The sequence below is a fragment of the Passer montanus genome, unplaced genomic scaffold, assembly GCF_014805655.1.
Source record: "Passer montanus isolate IOZ18808 unplaced genomic scaffold, ASM1480565v1 scaffold24, whole genome shotgun sequence".
In the NCBI taxonomy this organism is placed as follows: domain Eukaryota; kingdom Metazoa; phylum Chordata; class Aves; order Passeriformes; family Passeridae; genus Passer; species Passer montanus.
Window position 1 is genome coordinate 636,393 of NW_024367037.1, and position 27,149 is coordinate 663,541.

Consider the following 27,149-nt stretch of genomic DNA (forward strand, 5'->3'; position numbering starts at 1 on the left):
GAGTGTGGTCTAAGCCTATCATTTGATCAGTGGACATCCAGAAAAATGTTCAAAAATTCTGGAATAGCAAAACCATTTTAAGCAAATTATTTGGATGTGAGCAGTGAAAGGCACTGTTGCAGTGGTACAGGAATTCACAGTAACACATGGAGAGGGCTGAGCTGCAAGGAAAAGGCATTTCAGTTGCCAATTTTATCCATGAAAAATCTTTTGCTGTGATTCCACTCTCATTCCTGAAAAGCATGTAGTTTTTTTTTAAAGATACCTCCATCTTACAAGTGCCATGTCAACCTTATCTCTGTGGGAGGAGACAGTTTGCAGAAAAGCCGGGTAAATTGTCAGAGAAATAGGAAATTAAGTGACAATGAAAGGTTTAATTGCAGTTAAAAGTATTGTGTCATTGAGGTAGTTATAGCCACACTAAAGGACCCAGAACTAACTTAGGGTACAGATCTGCATTCAAGAACTTCAGCATTCAATGATAAGAAAAGTCAGTAACCAAAACGCTCAAATCTGGGAATTGGCCAAGTTGCCCGATGGTTCTCCAGGAGTTCCCAAACATTCATTTAGCTACATTCCCTCTCATGTAAAGGATCACATGCAGACCTCTCATACAACCAATCCCCTTCTTTAACTGGACCAAACTCACGGATACCATACAGACCAACTGCTCCATCCTTATAACCACCTAACGGGAAGATATCTGCCTTGGGGAAAGCTTAAGGTACAGCAGCATCACATTTTGACAGTGTTAAAGAAGTACATGTTTTGCCAAGTAAACCTTGGCATTAAAATTTGTAAATTCAAACATTTATTTCTGCTTTGGTATTTGTCGATATATGTTAGCTGTTTTGAGCTGTTTCCAGCAGCCATTTTGAGCTGTCAATGAAGAAGTAATTCCACACTCCAAGGAGTGTAGCTTTTAACATTGTATTGCAGCAAACTTTGATATTGCAGCCACTTGTTTTTTGGCCTGTGAAAATCTGATCAAAACAAATGCAAATGTCCTGAAAGATGCCATCAAGGAAATGTATTCCTGCCATAATACCTCTGACTTTCACTTAGACTATGTGTACTTGGCAATGACAATGAGGTGTTTCATGCAGTATTTTCAGTTACTACAGAAAGTGGCACTTTCTGAATGCATTAAAAGTTTCAGAATGCTTTGAAGTAGTGAAATACAATTACACTGTCAAAATTCTGGTTTTATCTGATAGTTTCCAAGACTTTTCATGATTCTGATAAAGTCAATGTTAAGCAAGAAGGAACTCTGTGTATGTAAAAACATCCTAATAATTTTTTCAGAACACAGTAAAAAAAAACCATTTCACTTAAAAATTGCAATTACAGCCAATGTAATGATTTTTTTAATGTAGAAAAGAAATCTAACAATACCAGAAAAATATTATTTCAGTCAATGTCATCTGGCACTATATAAAGAGTCACCACATAAAATTACCAGTGGATTTTTGCATTATTAAACTTTTGTAACAGCTTCTAAGCAACTTTTTTTGTTAATAGTGATGAGAGATCTATTACAACTTAAAAGTTTCCAAATCCTGAGCCAAAAACTTTACAATCCTCATTGATTTATACGTTTGTGTCTTTTAATCATACAAAACCACTACTTTGAAAAGTCAGTTGAAGTTATATATTTCATCATTTATCTTAAAGAGATAGAACAAAGCATAAAGAAAACTCACTTTGGTGATTCTTGTTCAGATGACCTGGTAAAAAAAGCCACAAACACAAAAAACCCATTAAATGAACAGAAATTAAATCTTCAAGAAAACAAGAACTGATCTCCAATTAAAAAAAAAAGCCTGCATAAAAGCCAAAAGTTATGCTTATAATAAATTAAAGAATACTTAAACCTATGGTGAAAGTCTGAATCAGATAACTAGGGTGTTTATGAGACACTCAGCAAAAATCCCAGGGCAGCTCTGATCACTCACTTCAGCTTTTGATAGAAGCCCAATACAGGCAGCACACATCTGCTACTGCAACTCAAACTATGCAGGAGTTTACACAGGCAATCATTTAACCCGACACACTACAGCATTTTAGAACATTTTAGTGCGGATTACAATGACTATAGATGTCACCGATTGTATTTTGTAAAAGTCAAAATGTGGCAAGATCTTTATGTTTATGTAGCCAGAAATGAGCACAGGTGGCTTCAGAAGCTTGACATTTCCAATGCTTATTCTCATGAAGTAAGAGCACAGAAGGTGTTGACAGAAAACTTTGAGAAAAAGCATAATGAAAGAAGAAGTGGTTGTAGCAATGAGGACAATCTAGAAGGGAAATCAAAATTTGCACTGCACCGCATTTTCCAATGCATTCAATTAACATCATCAAAAATCACCTCAAACAGCAAGTTAAGTGATATGGCATAAATTAAAACAATAACAGTGCTATTAAAACTAATTTTAAAGTAAAAGTTACCAAAAAAGCAAAGTTTAAGGCAGACTGGATAATTTTACAAATTCATTTAAGGTGTGACCAAAAAATCCTGGAGTGGTATATGTCCATGCTGGATAAAATATGTGAAGCAGTTCTGTTTGAAAGAAGACTTGCTGAATTGACAAATTATAGGAGGCCATTCATAGTCTACAGTTAAATTTTCAACTCATGCACTCTAAATCATCCTTAATACTAAGAGTTACATACTACATTTCACTAAAATGACAGTAAAAATAGCACCAGAATCAGTCTAGTTAAGATTTCTTGCATGTAATTTGACAATATTAAGAAATTCTTCATTGAAAGGCGGAGATGGTAAGGCTTGATCCCTGAGGAATTTTGGAGGTTTGAGTTCTGTGTACTTTTAATCCTTTCAAAACATTAAGATTCTTCCCCTTTTATTGCAGTCATATCTAACTTCTGACCCCACTGACATCCACCCCCACTTACCCACTGATATTTCTGGTTCTGTTTGTCCACAATCCCCAGAGAATTTTTACCCTCTAAGTATAAGCAGATCCTATGGGAATGCAAACTCACCTGCTGCCTGACCAGCCTGCATCTAAATGAGACAAATAGTGAAGTTGTACTTTAACTCCTCAGTGAGAGGACAATGTCATCTTGAAGTTTTGGGATTTTCTTTCCTGCCTAGTCACTGACTTTCACTAATCTTGAGAAACCTTGCATGTTCAAAAACTCATCTCCTACATTACATTTGATTGCATTGTCCAAATATTCTCAAGTGGAAACAGAAGCAAAGGGGCTGTACAATGACATAAGCCTTATTTCCTTAGGAAGTCACACTAAAAATAAAGAAACATTGAATTTATTTTCATTAAGCTAAAGGATTTCCTTGTAAGGCAAAGACCAATGAAACTGTACATTTTTTTTTACATTTTGCCACAGGAGACCTGCAGCTTAATTACCAAATCCTGTGCAGAATCAAAAGCACCCAGAGTTAACCCTTTCAAGAGTCTTCATCAAAAATGTACAGACATGGAATTGTGATGACAATCAATATAATACCCTGGTTTTAATATATAATCTCCACTCTATCTTCCCAAGAAAAAGAGGCAGTTTGAGAAAGAAAAAAAACAACTTGGGCTTTCATTCATAGACCTCCTATAAACTTACAGTAAATTTTTCATTATCTCTACCTTTGGAAAATTGAATGTAGGATATAAATTCTTAGTACTATTTGATGTAGATTTATTTGTTGTAATTATTGCAATTTAATTCAAACACATTAGCTCTAAAAGACTGATGGGAAGTTCTGTAACCTTTTAAATTGGGAAGAAAGGTGACCAAATATTTTTGGAAGAAAAGTGACCAAATTCAGTGTCTAAAAGAATTCATCAGAGACAGTACATCTCTGTCTTCCTAAAATCCTCAGTAGGTCAGCATGCTAGAGCTGCAGAATTTTGCACTCCAACACAGTTAAATAGTATTTCTATAATTTAATTACTCAGCAGTATGTTAAAATACCCTAAACATGAATAACTAGGTGATTTTTTTTTTGGCTACACAGTGTTGCACAGTTTACTAAGCCATATTCCTCATTTCACAACATACAAGGTACTGTATTTTAAGTCAGTAAAAGACAACACTCACCAGACCAGCCATTCAACTTTTTCATCAAGGAAGAGAGCTCTTCCTTGCAAGGAGATTAAGCTTTCCATTGGTGCAGCAAACAAGCAAACTCTTCAAAACTTGAGGTAATTTCTCTTCCTCACTTCACAATATAACTAAAATTATGCCATTGCAATCTTGCATTCAGTATGGATTGATCTATTGACAATTACCTTTAAATATATGTCTTTGCCCTGAAAAGTCTAACTCTCCTCTGCTATCAAAAGGACAGAATGGAAAGGTTTTAAGGAAAGACCCCTCCTCCTCATTTTGGTGTGACCTACCAGGCAATTTTGCTATTCTGAGAACCAAGGATGATAAATTACAGCAGAATAAAACCCCGAGAGAAAAGGGTCAACTGAAACAATAGCACTGTAGCAAAACTCCCCCTTTACAAACAACTGAAGGAAACATCTGTAGGTTTTGCCCTTGTGCTGTTCTTGAGGTCCTTAAAGCTTCTTTCATTGTAACACCTGCAGGGCTGGGGAAAGTGAGTATGCCAGCACTTCCATTATCACCTCTTTTCTGAAGCTCACCATTACACTGGGTTTTTTTTATTCATAAGCAAAATAAGTGGAAGCTATTTACTGCAACGCCTTTTAGAGGAATTTATACACAGATTATTCTCTGTGAAGAGAATAACTGTGTAAGGTGTCATAAGTTTTTTGTACTGTATAATCAAGAGAATCAGTATAGAAAACTCGAGGACTTCATGGCATACACAAGCTTTTCAGTGATTTCCTAGAAATTCCAGTCATTCACATTTGTAAGCTGCTACCATCACCTTAAAGGGATACTTTGTTACTCTGCATTGCCTCAATTGACTGTACCCAGTTTACTGGCTTGCCAAGAAAGTTTCATGTGTTTTGATACACAGCAACTGCTTGGATTGCTGCAGGTTTGCCTTATCACAGATTTGCAATTCAACTTTGAGACTTTCCATTTAGATGCAAAAAATTATTGCATTGTCAACTGACAAGGAAAGTGTAGTACATTTGAATAAGGATATATATTTAAAAAGCAAAGTTTGCATCTAAGCAAAATATATACACATACTATTTTCATGTATATTTGGGTGGAAAAGCATGTAAAACTTAAATTCTATTAGTAGAAGCATTATAATTCTAATTTGAAAATAATTGAAATATTCCCAGCTCCACTGTCTAGTATTAGGATCTCTTCATTGAGAAAGGCTGAAGTACACAAACAAGGACAACAGAATTTTGCAAAATGCAACAGATTTTGTAGAAACAAAGAAATTATCATATCTGTATATGATTAAGTACTAAGGATAAATAACAGTTTAAAATTGGTGGGGGGGTTTCACTTATTTGCAATTTTCTACCCAAAAAGTAGCTATGGGGACTCAGCTGGATAAATCTGAAGAGTACTTTTACCAACAGTAAAGCTTCAAAAATTTTCCTCTCATGAAAAGTCATATTTTAGTTAAACTAATGATGTGTTCCCTTAGTACATTCACCAAAGCTCACTATGCAGCCACAGTGATTGTCTATCAAATGCTAAGCTAAAAGAATTGAACAAATGCAGCATCCGTTCAGGAAATCTATTTTCAGTGCAATACCTTCACCAGATGATACATCACACTCACACTAGGAACATATGTGCACTTCCAGAAATTCATAGCACAGTGCAAGTGAATTTCCGTTTTGTATATTAGTTCATCATTCCATTTCCTTCCCCTGTAATGCTGGGGCTGCACACGTTATTCCATCTGTATCACTAGCAAAAGATTGTTCTACAATGTAAATTGAAAGATGCTTATAGCTTTGCAAGCATTTCAGACAAAAGTTTATGAAGAGATAGATTGCATTTATAACAAGAAGAATTACAGACTCAAAATAATTTATATTGGAAGGGAACCTGAGAGGTCACTTAAACTCTTATTCAAAGAATAGGCATCAAAACTAGATGAGGGTATTCGGGTCCTTGCCGTGTTGTGTTTTGAGGTTTTCCAAGGATGGAAAAAACTCCACCTTTTTGCTGATGTATAAAAAGGTTTAAATAATCAAAATGTGATTCCCCCGCCCCCCCATTATCTTTTGAGCATTTCCCTAGCTATAACTTGCTAGAGACCAATGCCTCACGTTTTTGCTCTGCATCTCCAAGAAGAGTTGGCTCTCTATCTTCCTGATAATCCTCTTTTGGCAGAGCAAGGCAACAGTGTGACCAACCCCTCCTCAACTCCCCCAGCCTTCTGGTTCTCATGCATCATACGCTTGCACCTGTGAATAACTTGCCAGATTTATCTCATCAATCAATGTATGACTCTAAATATATGATCTATATAATTTCACCTGTCAGGAAGCTTTTCTTGCTGACTGTTACTATACCTTATCACTTAGAAATATGTTTTACAATAATCGACAGAAAATTTCACTAATCTTTTCTCTTAGGCCAGCAAATCTACTTTAAAAAGTACCAAAACACTTGCTCCTACACAATCCGCTGTTCCAAACCAAACAGACATGTTCAGTTTATTTAATTACAAGGTGAACAGGAGAAACTGAATACAAATCAGATAACAAGACCCTCCTCCACACAGCTTATCAAGTTACTTTTCCAAGTCAACAAGCCAGTTATTTTTTTTCTTTAGCACCTTGTATACTGTGCTGGTTTTGGCTGAGGTAATTTTCTTCACAGTGTCCAGTATAGGGCCCTGTTTTGGATTGATGCTGAATTGTGTTTTGGATTTGTGCAGGGCTGATAAAACAGAGATATTTTTGTTATTGCTGAGCAGGGCTTACACGGAGCCAAGGCCTTTGCTGCGTTTCATACTGCCATGCTGGTGAGGAAGTTTTGGGTGCTTGGGAGGTTGGGAGGAGACACAGCCAGGACAAGTGACCCCAATTGACCAAAGCGATATTCCAGACCATATGACATCATGCTCAGTGTATAAAGTGAGGAAAAGAAGTTGGAAGAAGGAGAACTTGCAGTAATGGAGTTTGTCTTAAGTTACTACTATATGTGAGGGAGCCCTGATCTCCCAGAGAGGGTTGAACACTTGCCTGCGCATGGGAAGCAGAGAATTAATTCCTAGTTTTGTTTTGCTTCTGTGCATGGCTTTTGCTTTCCCTCTTTAACTGTCTTTATCTCAGGCTATGGGCTTTCTAGCTTTTGCAATTCTGATTCCATTGGTGAGGGAATGAGCGAGGTGCTTGGTTGCTGGCTAAACCAATGCAAATTTATATATTCTTCCTGACAAGTACCCTTCCCATTCAGAAAAGTGCATTCAAAAACAGGAAGAAAGGCATTAAGAGGGCAAACAACAGCTATATTAACACTCCAAAGAATTTAATCTATGATATAAAAAAACAATTTAAAAATATTTTTAAAAGCACAAGCCATTAAACCTGAATTCACAAGGTCAAAAATAAGCTCTTCTCCACATATAAAGGAAAGGGGAAACAACTCCTATACAGGTAACATGACTAAGATTATCTTGACCTGCCAAAATAAATTACTCTTTCTTTCAGTGATCCTTTGCACATAACACCTTCTTTTCTTATAGAAACCCGAGATTACTAACATTCAGTAAAGGGGCGGGTGCAGGTGCTGGCCACAACATGGGTCTTCCCACAAAGCCATAAAAATCTTAAGTCCATGAACAGAGAAGAGTGGAGTATACTCCTCTTTCATACTGAATGGTAGAACACCATGCAGCTTCCCACACTTGAGTTCTTGGAAGTTAAAAGCATTACACAACAGTGGTTTTCAGTTTTCATTTCTCATTGCCTAGTGAAGGGTGAACATCTGTATCACCTCATGTACCCAAAGATGCTTGAGAAAAAAGAAAGGAAAAAATGAAAACAAGAAAAAATAAAGTCCAAAGATCCATAAATAGTATTTGGTTACATTGGCTTTAAGTGTTCATGGCAGACCTTGGTATTTCAAGTTCACCAAGTGTTCAAGAAGTGTATTATTGAAACATTTAAAATGACATTTTTAATTTACACCAAATACCTTAACATAAAAACACCAGCAAAATCATTATAGAAGTTTAAATTTTCACTTATTTCTTGAGGGTAAAGGGCAGGCTAGTTTATTTTAAGGAGTTATTCTTTTAGCTTCTTCTAAGAATTCATGTATGAAGAATTATACACACATTAAGTTGCATTTTAATTTTTTTTCTTTTTTAAAGCTACCAATGCAAGAACCAGACCTTGCACTGGGGATGGCCAGTGCAGCCTCTCAGCAAAAAACCTAATACCTGATAAAAGATCAAGCATGTCAAAGTGCATGATTCCAAAACAACTAGTCTACTGCCCCAGTTAAAACCAAGTTTGATTTGAAGGTTACTGCATAAATCAAGGATGTTTTGGAATTTCCTAACATGATATTGAAATAATGTCACATACTTCAGTATGACTATTTTATTTTTCCTGTACCTTTGCCCCTTAAGTGACACAGTAGCATACAGATCACAGTGGTGTCAGGGAAGGCAAATCAGCAAGGATGACTTGCTCCTCTACATCTCTGAGTCTCTCCTTATTCCAAATTTGGAAACTGCAGTGGTACCTTTATCAAGACAGACTGCAACAGTGGTAATCTTCAAGCACTATACCAGGCTAGACAAAGCAAAAAATGCAGTAAAAAAGAATTCCCTGGACAAGTCCATCAGTCTGCCTTTAAAAATAACCAGCTGTGGGTTCGACCTGTTCAATATATGGCAAAAGCCCAGGGGAAACGTCCATATTTAATACTGGATATGCAAGGTAAACTTTTTTCTTACAAAACAGATTTAGCTGATAGGGTACGATTTCATCCATCAACACAGCATTCCATGGAAGGAAAAATTTTGTACATAAACATACTTAATTTCACTTTGCATCTTTCAACAAAGGAAGTTAAATAAGTAATAACTATTGTAAGACTGCAAAAGGAAAAAAACTGAAATGTGGACTAACCAACTTCAGTGTAGAGAAAAAGCAGGGGTTTTTTAATGGCTACTATTTTACCTCAGTTGTTAAAAGGGAAATTATTAATGACTATTTGACTTCACAAAAATCTAACATTCAGTACAACAAAGAATCATTTATTCCATTCTTCTTCCAAAACACACAAATTGAATTTAATTACTCAGATTTATGCAGGCATTTTTTAAATTTACCCGCAGAGTATCAAATATTATAAACATACCCAAAAAACTGATAGTGCATTTGGGATAAGATGTAAGAAAAAAAGCAATTATTTATATGTGGTAGTAACAGTAAAAATCTCCACAGTGAGTGTTATTACTAAGATTCAGCACAGTCACTAGGGCTCAGAAAATACATGAATGTGCTATTTTCAAATTTAGAACATCCTTTTTTTCATTGTCTGAGAAAAGACATGAAGGCCGGCATTTCCACTCCATTCTCAGTAGTATAAGATAACTGAAACAGGAAGCAAAGGAAAACTACAGGGGAAGAAAAGAAAAAGGAGAACAAAAAGTCCTACAATGTACTAGCTGGCAGGACACAATTTACCAGTCACAAAACACAGCATGTTCTGTCTACAGCTTCTACCTTAATCATCTCTTATGTTTGCCTCTCAATATTTTTATTCAGAAAATACTTCTAAAAGTGTATCATCTGCAAACTTTAAACACAGCAAAGACATGTTTTCCTATGTATGACTATTCACAAAATCTAAAGGCTTAAATTTTATGTATTACCATGTCATCATAATGTAGTAGCCATACAAATGGCTACTACAGCCATTTGTACTAACATGTACGATTACGATTCAGCTGCCTTCCAGTCAGAAATATAGAAAAATGAAGTGACAAACTTAAAATCCTTAATATACTCAAAAGAGTGACAAAATCCAAATATGCATACAACGTGTCAATTTTCCCTTTTTTTTTGTAAACTGAAAACTCTCTGCTATAATGTCACAATAATATTATTAGAGAATTTAAAGAAAATAGTTTCAATCAGAATTTAAAGCTATATTTAGTTCCTGCGCACTGTCACAGAGGCAGGTGAGTCCTATCAACTTCCGTTAGGATATTGCTTCTCAAAATATACCTCGCCTTAAAGTCACTAAGCATCACTAAAAACTATTTTTCTTTTGCAATATTAAAAAGGAACATGCATTTCAATATTTAGCATTCTCCCCAGCTGTAAGTTTTAAAGTAGCTGTTTTCTTTTTGAGATTGAACAATTAATGACTTCGTACATTATTTCTGAAGCTGATATTGTGATAATCTGATATTCATTGAGAAATTAGTGTAGCTATACATATAATACATTAACAAAGAAATAATCAGAGTGCACAAAGACAGGTGCTTCAACTGGCAGCAAATCTAGCAGTTGTTAAGGCAATGCAGAGGAGAACAAAGTAGGTCCTCAAGGAATACACCCAAAAAGCAGACACTGCCTTTAGACAAGCCATCGACAGTTGCTCTGAAGAAAAAGATGGATGACCACCAGCATTATGACGTTCTTGTGTATAATCAAATGCAATACCTCTTCAACTGACAAGGCTGAGATGATGATGTGGAACGTGAGTGAACTCTTAAAAGAGTTCGCTAAGTCTTTCTCCCCACAAAAAAAGAGTTTCTGACAGGTAGGAAAGGGCTTGCAAAAGCTACTAGGAAACAGGATATTACAGATTTGAACAGACATGCCTTAGTAGTAGTTCTAATTTTACTAATAGCTCAACTACTATGTATTATTTAATGATGAAGGGTTGGTATGCTTTTGACTTGCATCTTGTGTCATAGCATTTGCAGTATAGCAATGGGTCAAATTAAAGCTTATGCATGTTTGAACTCATTGTAGCATTGCAATTGATTGTGATTGTTTCACACTACAGCTCTTTGGGTTTTTTGTTTGGTGCTTTTAAAATAATCAAAATAGGCAATGGATTGTTTGCAGAAGACCTTACCTCCTCTGTGGACTACGGTTCTGAGAGAACTCTGAATCACTGTCCTTTGACGTTGGAGAGCCCTTGTATGTGTAAAAGACATCCTCTGTTTCAGTAATATAACTAATCTCGTTCGTAAGGTTATCTACAGATGAGTGCCGTGGTTTGCGGATTTCGTGACGTAGTCTAGGACTCCGCCTTAAAAATACAGAATACAAACACAAGCAGGAAGATTAGAATATTTCATGAAACTTTATAAAAGAAAAACTTCTATCGTATTGCAGTTATGATCTGAATCTTCACACCACGCCTGTAAGTCTCAATTCAAATTAATCAATTTTTAAGCATTCTGTATGGTATACTAGGCAATCATACACTGTTAGTTCAGTACACTGAACTAATTTGTGTTTCTCCCCCTGTAAAATGCAATTTATATTATTACATCAATCATAGGATAATTCTGGTTGGAAAGGACTAATGGGGGTCACCTAGTCCAATCTGCTCAAAGCAGGGTCAACTAAGGCCCGAGCAGGCTGCTTAAGGTTTTATTCACTTATATCTCAAAAAATCTGAAGGATGGAGACCACAAAACTTTCCCAGGCAATGACTGTTCATGTGGTGAAGCAGTTTTTCCATTATATCATGACAAAACCTCCTTTATTTCAACATATACTTGTTGCCCCATTCTCCCACTACGCAGTAGTGAAAAACCTGGCGTAACCCTGTAGTTGGCCTCCTCCTAAGTAATTCTGGGCTGTTATTAGGCATCTGGGAAAATCCTGCTTCTCCAGCTTGGACATGTGCCACTATGTCAGCCTCTACCCACAGGGTAGGTGCACCAACCTCCTGACTACCTCGGAACTGGTGGTCTTTGCTGAGCTTGCTCCAGTTTGTGTCTGTTTTATATTTGCAGACGAAAAGGGCTGCAGCATTCTAATAAAATCTAGAGAATGCTGGGCCAAAAGGGGCTACCACTTCCAGTGACCTACTATCTACAACTCTGTCAATTCTGCCAGGTTGGACTTGTTTGCTGTCAGGGCATACCAGATGGCTCATGTACCACTTCTGCCTATAAAGATTACCGGGCTGTTTTCCAGAAAGCTGCACTGCAGACAAGACTGTTACACTGGGTTCTTATTTCCCAGGACACTATGTTTGTCTCTGTTGAAGTTCACACATTTCCTAATGGCTCATTTTTGCAGATTATTGAGATCACGTTGGAGAGCAGCCCTGGCCCCAGGCTTATTGACTCACCCCCCAGTTTGGTGCCATCTGCAAACTTTATGATCAAGCATATCATTGCCTCCTCCAAGTCATAAAGAGGTTAAGCAGGACATGGTCTGAAGAGCAACCCCTGCAGTCATCTCCTTTTTGTTGTTGTCCAGGTTGAGTGTGACCCATTAACAACTCTCCTCTTAGTCCATTTTTTAACATTTTTTTAACCACCCTGTTGTCCACCCATCCAGAAACATAATGTCTTAACCTGGGTAAAAGATTTTGGCAGACAGCATGAAAGCCTTGCTAAAGTTGAGGTGACACCCACCCTTCTGTTGTCATATACATTCTCAGAATAAAAATGTTTAAATATATATGTACACACTACATAATTACTCTGCTAGAGCACATACAATTAGAAACAGTAGGAGGCTAGAAGGTGTGGAAAAGGCTGAAAATTGATTTACCAATTGGGGGTAACAGGAGGTGATCGGGAAGGAAGGCTTTTGGTCTCTAGGTGCTCAACTGATAAGGATCTTCTCATAGACGGGTTCCAAACCATCCCACCTATCACTTTTCTGCAGTACTGGTTGTTTACAGACCTGAAAAGATATAAAACAGCTTTATGTGAGTTATTTTGCATAGAATACATAAATTAAATAAAATATGCCTATGAAATTCCACTTCATAATTTAAAGCATCCCCTTGTGCCTACCCCTCCTTACTTATACATATACATTCTCACAGAGACATTTGCTGTCCCTCATTTGTGACAATAAAAGTGATTGTTAATCCCTGCTACATTGCTTATCAGAAGCCTGTGCAAAAATAACTTTTTCTGAGAATTATTTTTAACCCAATTGTGTTTAAGAGGACAGAGGGGAAAACAGGAAATTCAGTATCCCCTACTGGCACTGAACTAAGTGCCTCACAAAACACAGTTCAAATACAGGTAATATGTTGTGAAGCTTCCCTGTTAATATTCACAAAGAGGTAGCAATTCAGCAAGAGCTTCAGTGAGCACAGGACAACTTCACCCTCTACCTGCTGCCTCATCAATTAAGAGCTAAACCAGATTACACTCTATTGTGGAAGGAAGCCACCTTTAAGTGATGTATTCCTTATAGAGATAAACCATTAAAAAAAAAAAACGACAGGAAAATAGGATGTCCAGGTCTGGACTGCTTCTTTTGACAAGAATCTGAGAAGAAAAGGGCTGCAACAGGATAAGAATCACAGCCAGGAAAGCAGTAAAAGTATCTTAATAGTCAAAATACACAGCATAAAGAAAATCTTAAGTAGAATGAAATTGAGATAAACTCACTGTTACGCATAATTTTGTACAACATTCCACAAGTTGAGCTGAGAGATAAGCTCCTCACCCTTAAGTTTACAGGCCTAGGATTTCTCATGGAAGAAACAATTTATTAGTTACAGACAAAACACCTTTGGCCTATTAAGCCCTGAACTGTACATAATGGGCAGCTGGGCAAGCAGGCTAAGTAAGGATCTTACTACAGAGCTGAAAAGTCTCAATTTTCCATAGCATTTAAAAAAAAAGAAAATAAAAATGTTACCAAAGCTGTGGGTATTATGAGAAAATCAAACCTTAAGCATGCTTTGCATTGTATTACTTATTGCTAATATAAGTAAAAGAAAAAGCAACCCATAATTTTTTTTTAATATATACTGAAGTATTTCATATATCTTGATCATGATTTTAAAGGAAATCAATTCTTTCATCTTCTAAATGTACTTTAAAAGCTTCTCCAAGTATAGAAAACAGAAGAAAAACTTGGTATGAAGCATCTACATACTACAATCAGCTATCCATGTATGTGTCCATGCTTAGTAAACAAAGTTCATCAGCTCAGGAGAAGCTTTTGGCTATGCTACCCATCTTATTTTTCTATGACTTTTGAATACAATGACAAGGTACCAGCTACTCATCATCTTCAGAGACAGATGTCTTTCAAAGAAGCCTTACATAGTTGGAGCAGAGGGAAAGACTGGAAAAAGATGATGTGTTATGAAAAATGCATTGTGAAGAACTCCACATTAATAAGCTTTTCATTTTCATAAGTGGCTGTTGAGGCATTTTCCAACACAGACAACTTGAAGTGCAACATAACTTATGTGATGGAAGCCAGAACCCTAAACCCTAATTCTAATCTTAAACCCCTAATCCTAACCACAAAATCACTTATAGAGTATGTCTCTAGATATTTCAGTTAAGGCACAGAAGATAAATAATCTCCTGAATTCAAGTAGCTGCCCTTCAAATGCCAAATATCAGCATATTTCTCAGCAAACATTCTGGGAGGCTGCCAAAGCCTTTCTGGAATGCACTGTACTATCTGGAAATGATGCTTCCTTTCTCCTATCTATTTCTGAGGCTATTCTCAGTGAAAACTACAGAAACATTTTTAAGCTTTTCAACAAGAAATGAGAATGTGTCTAGGAGAGGTTATTCAGCTTTCAGTCCAAAATTTACCTCTCAGAATCTGGGAGATGTGATTCAGTCTGTTCCTTGAACAAGGCTTACAGGTGATTCATACAACTGAGCAGCCTAATTTAAATGGAATGCTTCTAGTACCTTAAGCTAGGAGAATCAAGAAGGGCACAGGTATGTGCAAATGAGAAATTGTAACTCAAGTACTGCAACTATCTGAAATGATGCAATAAATGCCAGGCTATCTGCCTCAATAAGGACAGAAGAATATAGAACAAGAAAGCCATAAATTCCATAGGAAAACCTGTGATACTTAAGATGGTAACCTGAATGTCACACCCTCCAAAGCTGATGGAAGCTGCATGAAAAGAATTCTTGAATACAAGTCAATCTTAAAACCTCCAGGACTGCACGTTGTGGTCAGTGGAGCTTTTGTGTGCACATTTGGTTTTGTGGTTTGGTTTGTCTATGTTTGCTTCATTTATACAATGCAAAATTTTGTTCCCTTTATAAGAGAGAATGCAGAATCTCTTCTTTGGTTGTGTAATTTCCACATAAGCGTTTGTCTGTGTTTGTTTCATTTATACAATGCAAAAATTTGTTCCCTTTCATAAGAGAGAATGCAGAATCTCTTCTTTGGTTGTGTAATTTCCACATAAGGTCAGAGCCATCCTTGAAAAGGAACATGGAAAATCTTACAACATTCCACAATCATAAAGAAGTTGGAAAGTAAAAATTTTCAATATGTGAAATATGACCTCAGAAGTGATTTTTTCCACCATTTTTCTTAAATCTTTTGAGAAAATAATTTGCTGAGTTCATAGGAACTACTCAAAGCTTTTCAAAATTACTGTTGCTTCTTGTGTAGTTAAGGAGCCTTTCACAGCAGTGATTGCTGAGTTACTTCTTCTTCATGTAGATCCCAAAATTCATGCTTACTGCTGGTATAAATAAGGCCAAAGAGGTTATCCTAAGCTGATGAAAGGTGTCTCTATAACTGATTCTCCCTCTGGAGATTCCTTAGAAGTCTAAGTAAGGAATTAGTACAGTACAGACAATGCCTCAGAGCATTGAAATTATTTGAAAATAATTATTTCTTAGTAATTCAGATCAACAATGAGAACTGTCCTGTATGCTACAGACTATTAAGAAACTGTAACAGCAGATGTGTCAAAAATAAAATGTTTTGTAAAAAGATGAAATGATACTAAACTGGTACCCTTTGGAACTCATACTGTTTTCTTTCTTACGATTAGAAAGGCTGTGGAATACCTGTGTGTATATATCTGTCCTATAGGAGGTCCAGGATTTTCAATCTCTTTACGGATTTGAAAGAAATAAAGGACTCCAGGACCTGACAATCCAACAAACTTTGAGTCATCTCAACACCTCCACTTCAGGAAAAACAAGGTCATAACACTCCATAAATGAGTTAATTCTAAAAAAAGGGATTTTTAAAATGTTATAAAATTAGAATACTGTTTGTACAACTACTTTTCTTTTCCAGGACTTAGAAACCAGATCATCCAGCTATGATCTAATACTAGGTGAAAACATGGAATTATACTCCAGCAGAAAGCACAACATTTTATCAGAATTCCTACATTGCCCTCAAAGGTCAAATGCTTCATTTACAAGCAATACCAGTGCACTTGGTATTAATTTCTGCAGTATGAAGAGACATCACAGTGTGAAAAGTCAGGAAGCCACCAAAGTCTGAGAAGCCATTTGAAGCATGTTGATATCATTCAGAAGTTGAAGAACATCAGAGTGTGAAAAGTCAGGAAGCCACCAATGTCTGAGAAGCCATTTGAAGCATGTTGATATCATTCAGAAGTTGAAGCTTATCCAATAGAAGACAGAAAATCAGTTTGACAAATTATATGTAAAGTTAAACTGTTAAGTGAATACACTACAAAAAACTCACAAAAACACACTACCTACGAACAAAAAGAAAACAAAAATACTTCTCCAAAAATCATGAGAACAAGCAGGTTTCTAGAGAGTCTACAGATCACCAAAGGGTTCAAGAAGCCCCCCAGAATCTCACATTCAGGAAAGATAATGACACAAGACTTTCTTTTTCATTCACTATTAATATGAAATATTTTTAGTATGTTTCCATACAGAATGTTTTTTGGGGGTGGGGAAGGAGGATTTGGATGGGATGGATGAGACATTGAAGACACAGGACATGACATCTTTGGAGCTGTATTGCTGATAAATGTAACAACAGAACAAATAAACATAATGGAAGAAATAGCTGTGACTGTCAAATAAATATACTTGTCAAAAAAATGTAAAAGCCCCTAAAATAAAAGAGCAGTGTAAAAAAAAGTCACACAGGATAGCCAAAACAAGGGCCAACTGCAAAGAAATAGAGAAGGACATTGCAAAGTCATGTGACTGGACAATAAACTGGCAGCTTAACTGCAATGAAAATAGAGCCCAGTTACTGCACAGGGGAGGAATAATCCCAGCTTCATATAGGAAAATCACAGGCTCTAAAGAATTACTTCTTGGTAACTAGATCTTAGACAACACTAGGAAACTAGTGGTTCTAGTGCTCTGTAACTAGAAGAATCCAATGAGACAAATAAAGGATTAGAAGTGTCACAACAGGGGTATCTTGAATACCTGAATGGAAGAAAGTTTTTCATCTTTGTGTCAGTAATAACTGGTTGGTGTTATGCACTCCAGAAATTGCCCTAACATATTAAACAGAATGTGCACATGACACTAATGGCTAAGCATTTCAAACATTTCTGTTCTGCAAATTCTCTTACCGGATCATTAGCTACAGGACATTTTTCCTTTCCAGTGTTTTTATACTTCAGACTGAAGCAACAAGTTGAATAAATAATAGTAAAACTTAGATCCAAACACCTTTTGAGGCAGTCATAAGAAAAATTCTACTGTAAGGAGATTACACTGCAGAAAGTGAAACCACAGCCATATAACTTGTCAAATGGTTCATATATAGTTGTGTTAAGCTATTGTCAGGACTGAACTCTGCCACTCCAACTTGAGCTATTACTGACACAAATCCTCCCATTCCCATCATAGAGCAAAACGTGCTTTCACACAATACTTACTTTGCTGGATTTCTAGAACCCAGAGTCCAATAATGTGATAATATCTTTTTTTCATGAGGTAGTGACTTCTTTGCCTGAAAAAATGTGTGATGCTCTACACAAGATTTCCAAAGATTTTTGCATGCTCTGTAATTTAACATGTTGAAGGCAACAATATGCTCTCTGGATTCATTCTGCAACAGTAGGGAACACCATGTTTCAACATATACAAGTAGATGAAACAGTAAACAAGGTCATAAAAAACCAATAGAATTATTTTAAGCTTAAACATGAAAAATACATTGTGGCAAACAAACAAACAAAAAAACAGCATATAGTAGATTTTGAGCTGGAGATGACCAAAATACTTCTGTGACTATTTGAAATTCCAGACTGCAAAATGTGCACTTTACAAGTTCATGAAATGTTAATAAAACATTTAAGTATAGAGTTGTAAAAATTTTGTATATATGAGTATCATGTTATACTGATAAATATATTTTCAGGTTTCCAGTGAGATTTTGACTTCTTAAGACAAACAAAATTCTTTAGAACATTCCCTTAAGGGTGCAATTTCAAAAGAAAAAAAACCCTCATTCTTTGAATTCAAACTCTTCACGTAAGGCTTCAATTCAATAATGTTCTTTCAAGTGCCATAAGTATGCAAAAAGCATATTCTTGATAGTCTTTCAGAAGAAACTGAAGATGTTAACAGTGATCTTTCTTTGGGGAAAGAAAATAGTTGTGATGGGACTGGAGCTGCTGCGACTGCTGTAGAAATCCACTCCTGCTTGGATGATAATGTGATGTCACAATGAGGAGGTTCAGAAGGCAGCAGAATATAAAACTTGCATGTCTCGATGCAAACTCTCACAAGTAACTTCAGGGCCAGAGTGCCAGTGAAACGTGAGTACAATGTAATTGTGCCACCAATGTTTATCCCAAGAGTTTTGTACAAGAGAAAGCTTTGGTTAGTTAATCTAGTTATTGATGGAAAGAAAGTGGAATGAGAGCAAAGCAAAGAGTAGAAATAAATGTAACGTGAGACCTGAGTCAATTGCCAGCATAGCTCAGCACTTAGTGAAAAAACACGTTTTCATCACTCATCTTTCCTAACTCCTCTAAATTATGACTGATTTTGACATCTCAACATATAATTAGACAGGCAACCTTTTGCTTGTTCACAGCAACAATCCTGTTGGGAAGTAACTACAAACCATTTTGGCTGGTACAGTCAATCTGTTTTTCTTGTGTTCTTTTTATTTCTAGGTAGCCTTTTACAAATGACAACTATCTGAGACCAATCCTGCATTTTGCAAATCACTTAATGTCTAGTCCCAAGAATCTGTGGCTTCAGACACGCTTTTAAGAAAAACAGTGAGACTTGAGAGAGAGAGAAAAATATTTTCTCTTGATTTTACATAAGCACTGAAAAGCATTTAACTGATTACAGTCTTCAAGGAACATTTTCCCTATAACCATTAAAGCATTTAAAACGTATTTTCTTTTCAAGATGTGGGTTTGTTATTTGAGTCTCTTGCATACTGGAAACAATTTGTCAGTTCACCACAATTGCTTCTTAGTAGTTACATAAAATAAAGCAGGAAAGCAGAGCAAATCTTAACTCAGAGTTTCTTGAAATACGTAAAGCATACATCACAAGGATTTAATGACAAATACTACTTCTGACATACTCTCTGTTGGTTGAATACCACTTGAAGGGTTTTGCTACTCCAGCAGACAAATAAAAGAAATGTATAAATGTTTTTGTTGGCCTGAAGCACTGGCCTTTCAATTACCACAAAAATTATTTTATCCAAACATCTCAATTATACTGAGAAGCTACAGTATAAAGATAAGCAACTAAGTACATCTAATATCTGTTTTTAAATTTAGGTTTGATAGCAGCAATTAATTTTGCTGGTTATGAGCGTGCTTTTCAGTTGCCACAGAACCTTCTTAGCAGCCTTTAAGTGGGCTGAAAGTTTCAATATGGATTTAAGCTAGAAAAAAATATTTTGAGAAGTTTCATAAAAAATTATTCAATTTTTAGACTAAGATAATCTTTTGTTAATAACAACCTGCCTCACTAACAGGCCACCTTGCAAGTTATGCTGTTAAATCAGTGTACTTTTTTAAAGGTGAGGAGAATTCTAGTGGGATCAAAGGATCTAATGCCCACCATAATTCTCAACTCAAATTCTATAGGAATGGCATTTTCATGATTATCAAAAAATGAGGATTAGAGAAATTTGAGGTAAAGGGAACAATTCCACATAATTAAAATGTTTTGCTAGTTCAACATATGGAAGAATTTCTGCATCAGTTGTATGCCTACTCCATTAACAGAAAATCTGAAAATATCTACAGCATAAAAAGTGAAGATATATTTTAGTATGCAGCAAATGAAGTTGTTTTTAAGTATTAGATAAGCACATTGAAAATAAAATTTCATTCCTGAAAGGTACAAAATGTTGCCTGTAAACAGCATAGTTCCTATTCCTACCTTAAATCCTGCACCCCTCATTAAGCCTATATGTCATGAGCATCAGACATTCACTGATTCATCAGTCTTGCTCCCCAGTCCTTATTCTCATTAAGCCTATATGTCATGAGCTTCTTTAGCATCAGACATTCACTGATTCATCAGTCTTGCTCCCCAGTCCTTATTTGGCTCTTCAGTAGAAAAATAAATACTGCATACTCCTAATCAAGTAGCTGAACAACAGACTGGAGCAGTGGGAGGGTAAAAGAGAAGGTGAGTAGAAGGGAAAGATTGAGATAAGTAGATTTTTCAGAAAATATGCATAAGGAAAGAAAAATTGAATAAATGAAATGAGAACAAATCAATGAAACATGCAACATCCCAGGGGACTGCAAATCCATTGCTTTTGAGAACTTTCTCTAGAATCTGTGTAGATTCTTTTTGTAAAGAATCTACATACAACATATAAGATATAAAAGAGGTTCTACAGCACTCTCATCATCTTTAGTCAAACCTTGCCTATGAATATACCATATTTGCTCTGTTTTCCTCACACTCTTTCATCTTCCTTACTTCCAGATTCATTTACCTATTTGCTTCTGTTTTTCCAAGCAAAAAACTGATTATTTTGAAGACTGACACCAATGCAGTCATCTGCCCTCACACACCTCTCAAGCACCCCACTATTCTGGTGAAACCCCGAGGACTCCACGCCCCTCTCTCCCACTGCATGGCACCAGCAAGCTTTTCCAAGCAATACCACTGGAGCACTGCACGCTTGATGCCCTAAATTTCAAACAAAGGGGGCTGACAAGGATGGATGTACCTACAGATTTAGTGGCACACCTGGTCTGCTTTTTCACATGAACTGAGAAGGATTATGCAGCTGGCCTTGTAAGAACTTTTCTTACAGTTCTGTAGCTCTTTAAGTGTGACATTGCGTGCATTACTGTCACCTCCGAAGGTTATGAAACAAAGAACTATGATCACTTAAGAGAAGGTTAGCTAAAAGAATCAAGAGCCTTGAACTGTCATCATTTATCAAATGTTTAATTGAACAAATTAAGATTGCTGCTCTCTTCAAAAGTGACACAGGTCTCCAGAGACAAAAATTCTACTTTTGACAGCAGTCTTTATGTAATGAACACACATATTTCACATTAAGTCCACAGATAGTTCTATATTGACTCTTTATTCTTCCACATTACAAAACTACTGTGAGTATACTCATTTTCAGAAAATCATAGAATTGTTAGGGTTGGAAGAGACTTAAAATTGAGTTCCAAGCCCTGTTTTACAAATCCTTCTCAGAGAGTTCTGTTATTACATTTATTCTCACAGACACATTTGGAAACTGCTGTCTGAAAGCTTGTACTTATCTGTATATTAGAAAATATTTAGATTTTGAAATTATTATTTATCAGTAAATTTTTTAATCCTCAAAGCCAGGAAAGAAGTTACTACTTGCAAGTGTTTATACTCACAAGTGAGTAGAATGGTCTATGATCCACTCATTTCTTCATGCAGTGAAATATACATGAACAGACTGTGACATGTCTGCATATAAACAACATATTTACAAACTTACAGCTAGGAACAAAGCCCTTAAGATTCCCCTGCAGTGTGTAAGGACACGCCCTGTGCATGCTATGTGTGTGTGCAAGCATTAGTGCAGTACCACTATCTCTGTATACTAACTCTTTTTAAATGTGAATCCTGAAAAGTTACATGTATTTCAAATTTCAAAGAGTCCACCAAACTGGGAAAAAAGGAGTACACAACAAAGAGAAAAAAGAAGAAAACATTTTCCTTTTGGGTAAAAAAAAAAGGCCTCCAGAGAAAGCTGTGTTCAGCAGACCTTCTAATCTATGTGGGTCAAGAGGTGGTCTTGTAACACAGCTCCTATAAATTTAAGAGCTTGTGTACTACCATAAAGAGCCTCCATGAACTTTAGGTACAAGTTAAACTTTTACTAAGTTTTGTCCTCAACTGAATTAAAATATGTATACATCTGCTGATCACTAGTTTCTGAGAAGTCTTTTTTTTCGGTTATATTAAACAATCTATGCTCTTTGTAAAAAAGATATCTTTTTTTTTTTAATATTGTGGCAGCACAGTAATAATCAGTAATCAAGATTTCCTTCCCCATTAGACTAATATTTCAATTGTTCTGCAAAGAGCACAAAGCAACAAACAGAAGTCATCTCTTAACAGCTGAAAAATTTTACATCTGTTTTATAAACTATCTTCACATAATTTGCCAACTCCTAAAGCCCTCCATGTTACACACAGCAGGAGGTGGGCTATTCACCTTTTAAACCTCATGTTTTTCATCTGCAAAGCTCTCCTTTCCTCCAGAAACCTTGCTTTCTTCCAGAGCTCTGAGCCCCATAAGCTGAAGGGACTTCACAAACTCCTCCTAGAGTGAGAACTCTAGATGGGCCAAGCAGTTGCTTAGTAGATTGTTTAGTAGATTCACTGTATTAAGGAACTCTACAGGGCAGGGAGAGCAACAAGGAAAAGAGTAGCAGATGCTGATGAAAAAGAGGAAATATGCTATATTAATAGATATTGGAGAAAGGATGGAGATCTGCATTTACTCTAAGCCTCCAAGGGAGAAGAAACCTCCATGGGAAAGATACAGTCTAACAGACTGAAAGTAGAGGGATTCAGTGTTGGAAAAGAAACAATAAAAGGGAAAAAGAGAGGGAATAAGCAGACCAGAATAGCAAGACCAAGTTAACAAAACAGAGTTTCAAAGGCATTACCCCAACAGAGCCTTTTGATCAGTAGTTTGTAGGTTATATTCAATATAAAAGATTGAATATGGTCACTGGAGCAAAACAAAATTAGAGGACTACTTACATGTTTTTGCCGTTGTTGTATAAAAAACTTTTTCCTTTTAAAGGAAATTTTTAAAATGTTCACCCTAAAAGACAGAAACAGGCCATGAAATACCAAGCAATATTTAGAGTGATAAAACAATGAAAACTAATACTGTGTACAGTAAGCCTGAAAGATTAGAGCTGTAAAATATTCAATGAATAATATGCAGCCATCTCTTGTGTTGAGTGGCAAATAGATGTCCTCGTTTAATCTTTAAATAGTTCACAGCAGTTCTCTCCCACCAAATCTATTCTTGCAGCAAAAAACTTGATGACATCTTCTACACTAAGCTGCACAAATGTTAAATGTGTCAACTTTTGTATAACTTTAGAGTCATATGACAACTGTGACTAAAGGAACAAAATTTAAGACCCCAATGACATGACAAGGTTAGTCTTACAACAACTGAAACTTTGCAGAGGCTTTGTAGAATTGGTTTCATAATGTGAAAGATATAATGTATTTATCTTAATCACTAAACAAAATCTCTAGATAAAATCATAATTTTAGAAGGATGAAAACTGTAGGAATAAGTGTTAATATATTTTTCACTTCATTAACATTGCTATGTAATTTATGTGGTAATTTTAGAACTGAACACATCTTTTTAAATATACACAGTGTGAATGCATATTTTCTAAGGTAAAGATTACAACTGGAATTAGTACTCAAGCAATTTTCATTTTAATTATGCACTTATCAGTTTTGCTAAATTAAACAAACCCACCTGCACAGCTTCTCACAGCAAAACATGATTTGTCTAAAATACCTAAATTTTCTCTGCAATAATTCTACTTCAGTAACTGAAAACCTGCATTTTTAGACAAAGAAATCTCTGATCTATGGTCAGCTAGAATCCTACGGAGGCCTTTAGGAAATCTATTTAAGGTCTGATCAAGTCATATGTGTCTGAAAAAAAAATTATGAAAGGGTTTTGTAAATTTACTGCTAGAAGTCTCATCTTTTCATGAATGGATGCTTCACAGGATGTTAGATATCAGGTATGAACTTTGTTCAAAGTCCTCTCCCTTTGGCACAGTTTTTGCACTACTCTCATCAAGCAAGATGGCATAAAAATTCATTCCCCACTGCTCATGGGAGAGGCACTTGAGTTACAGAGCAGCATCCTTCATGGATACAGGAGAATATATTTGCCAGTTACTAACAAGAATATTAGTGGAATTACCTATCCCTCTTCTTGCACAAGAGGTGGAAAACAGTGTGTGCCATTTTCAGAAAATGCTTTTCTCCATCAATTACAGAACCACAACGAAACAAGTATTTCAACACTATTCTTTGACCAGAAAAACTGGTGTGAAAATTAATGGAAAGTTGAAATTATATCCACCTCTTCTGTTAAGCCAACTCTGAAAATACTCGTGTCATTTGACTTGTTACCTCAAACATCTGTGATCTGCATTACTCATCTAAAAGCTCTTTATTCTAAACTATCTGACAAGTCATATAAATTTTCAGTTGTATTTCCTTAGGATTTTATACTAATTCTTTCTTGATTCTAGTGCTACTCTGCCTGAACTAGTACCACTCAAGTTTTGTGCTTCTGGTTCTTTCTAACCATATTTCTTGACTTAGACTAAACTTCAACCAACAAGTTTTTGGAGTTATTCCAAAGTTGCCATCATGGTCTAGTCTTACCTCAACATGAAGCCAGCTGAAATGCAGGACACAGAAAACTAACCCTGCAGACTAAGTAAAAAGCCCTCCACCCAACAACAAAAAGGAGCCAGCATCCTAAAGTACCAAAACTCCCTCAATAGCTCTCCACTACACCCTGCTTTTATTTAAAAAAAAAACCCAAACAAACAAACAACTACCAAAACCCCATCAAAACCAAAACAACCTGCATGATTCAGTGTGTGACTGTATAATCACTTCAAGTCAAATCAGGGCACAAAGTCTCTTTATTCTGACACTCTCCTAAATAGAAAACCCCTCTCAATTCCATTCAGTCTCCTTAAATTACAACTAAAGCTATTTAGTTCAGGCATGAGGAACACTTGCTACTCTGACATTTTTATTTTACAATAACTAAAAATCATTTGCAATGTTATGCCCACAAATTGACTAAATGTTCACACCTAGAAAAATCTAGAAAAAAATATAGGAGATTAAAGTGTCAAAGCACTTAGACTTAACAAGTTCTTGAAGATGCCATACCCAAAAATTATATTAATAGAATGCAGTTACTGTTATTATAACTGGTGGCTCAGCAGCCCTCCTCTTTCACCAATAATCTGTTCAGTGACTATGCATCATTCACAAATCATTAAATTTCATGGTTTACTTGAAAAGTGCTCACTAGTTGTAGTATATTAAGAATCATGGATCTTTTGGGTCCTATCTTCCTATAATTCACAAGCATCAAAATAGTTTTTTTACTGTGTGGGCCACAGAATCGTTAATTTTTGATTAAACTGGCAGTCCTGTCCTAGAATTTAGTACTAACAGCTGGTACTTGTGACTTGAAGAAAGAAAAAGTTTCTTTACCTGTAAATCCTATACTTTGCCACTGAAGAAAGATTCTGTCCAATTTGCTATGCAAGATACTTGTTTTCCAAGTTTTAACTAGCAATGCATTATGCATTCCTCAAGCAGTTTCTCTGAAGTTTTCAAAGCAGTGAAACTGCATACACAAAAAAGCATTTAATACCTAACTTTAGTTGCTGCTGATATAGAGAATGCTTGTATGTTTTTGCCATTAATATTTTACTTGCAAAATCATCTGGAAATTACCACATAACAGTTAAGCACCCTTGAGAATAACTCTGCGAGTGCACAAAATACTGCATTAAATCCAAAGCTATTTTTTAAACCTATCTTGACTTGCATTGTCACTGACTAATCAGTCAGCTCTTTACGTAGGTTGCTCTGATTGAAAAGCATCTTTTTGCCAAGGCAGAACTCTCTCACTGCCTCTGTTCCTGAAAACTTTGGTCCCCTTTGACTGCTACCATATGGCATAGTTGTATTGTTGTCATCCACTGCAGAGTATTTTACTTGAAATATTGGAAAGAGTGCTTTGATGGTGTTTGCTGCCACCTTGAGTTCTAACTCGTTAATGGTGAAGTTTGCAGAGTCCATAGGAAAAACCACTACATACAAACGGTGTTACATAAAGAGCCTAAATAAATACCACTTCAGGCATTACAGAAATATATCCTGCTTTGAGATCTAAAATGAAAGTGAGAATCCATACTACAAATACATTCCAAGCAACTCCGCTCTGGTGGTTTTCAGTGTTTGCTTGTTTTGGTGGGATCAGGGAATGGACACCATTCCTGAACAAAGAATGATAATTAACTCCTTCAAGAAAATGCTAGAAATAAAATATCAAAAAGTTTGCCGCTGTATAGGGAGCTTTTGCTTTAAAGATGAAAAGAAATTTTTAGAGAGAGAGGGAGCGAGAAAGTAAGCGAGTAGGAAAGCTTGGAATAACTGCATCAGCTGTCAACTGAAAATATTACTGCCTAAACCTCATATTTTAGAGTGGGAATTATTTGAACTGAAAAACCTGTGAGTTTTACTTCCCTCAATTTTTTTCTGTAAATGAGAATAGGCTTTTGTGAAAAATGTTTTAGCATCTGTGTTTTATTCCTCTGTGCTCTGAAGGAGTAAAAGTAGCACAGGAAGCTGTAGATTCCTCCTGTCTTGTGTGCTATAAACTATCTTTCCCTTCCTTGAAAAAATTCATATAGTCAGAGACTTTAAAATGCCATTACTGAGTGATTTTCAGGAACAACTGTTATCAATTCATATCTTACTTAGGTCAATTAGGTTGGCAGAACAAGACTGGCAGAAGACAGAAAATGTGCCTCCAACTGGCAGTTTTTAAAACCTGCAGCAGTTCAAAGAAGTTGAGAGGTTGATGTATGAAAGAGCAACACTCAAGACACAAAGACGAAAGACCAGTCTTTTATGCTTCAATGTGCATTAGAAATGGAAACATACAAGTTTTCACTGTGCTGCTGCATGAGAACATTACTGACATGCATTTATCCAGGGTGATTGCAATATATCCTAGGGAGTTAAAATGCAACTCACAGCAAAGAAA

The 27,149-nt window shown here is 36.1% G+C and overlaps 1 protein-coding gene across 3 annotated transcripts in view; it reads right to left on the reverse strand.

Annotated features, from left to right (window-relative positions):
• The window catches only part of PTPN3 (protein tyrosine phosphatase non-receptor type 3), a 157,224-nt gene that overhangs the window by 28,708 nt on the left and 101,367 nt on the right, over nucleotides 1-27,149 (reverse strand). For all 3 annotated transcript variants that reach the window (XM_039711167.1, XM_039711168.1, XM_039711169.1), the window contains 5 exons: nucleotides 23,057-23,120; nucleotides 17,728-17,900; nucleotides 12,648-12,782; nucleotides 10,987-11,163; nucleotides 1,704-1,727 (listed from right to left, as the gene is read on the reverse strand). In XM_039711167.1, the coding sequence (XP_039567101.1) occupies nucleotides 1,704-1,727; nucleotides 10,987-11,163; nucleotides 12,648-12,782; nucleotides 17,728-17,900; nucleotides 23,057-23,120 (573 nt within the window). The remainder of the gene's footprint in view (nucleotides 1-1,703; nucleotides 1,728-10,986; nucleotides 11,164-12,647; nucleotides 12,783-17,727; nucleotides 17,901-23,056; nucleotides 23,121-27,149) is intronic.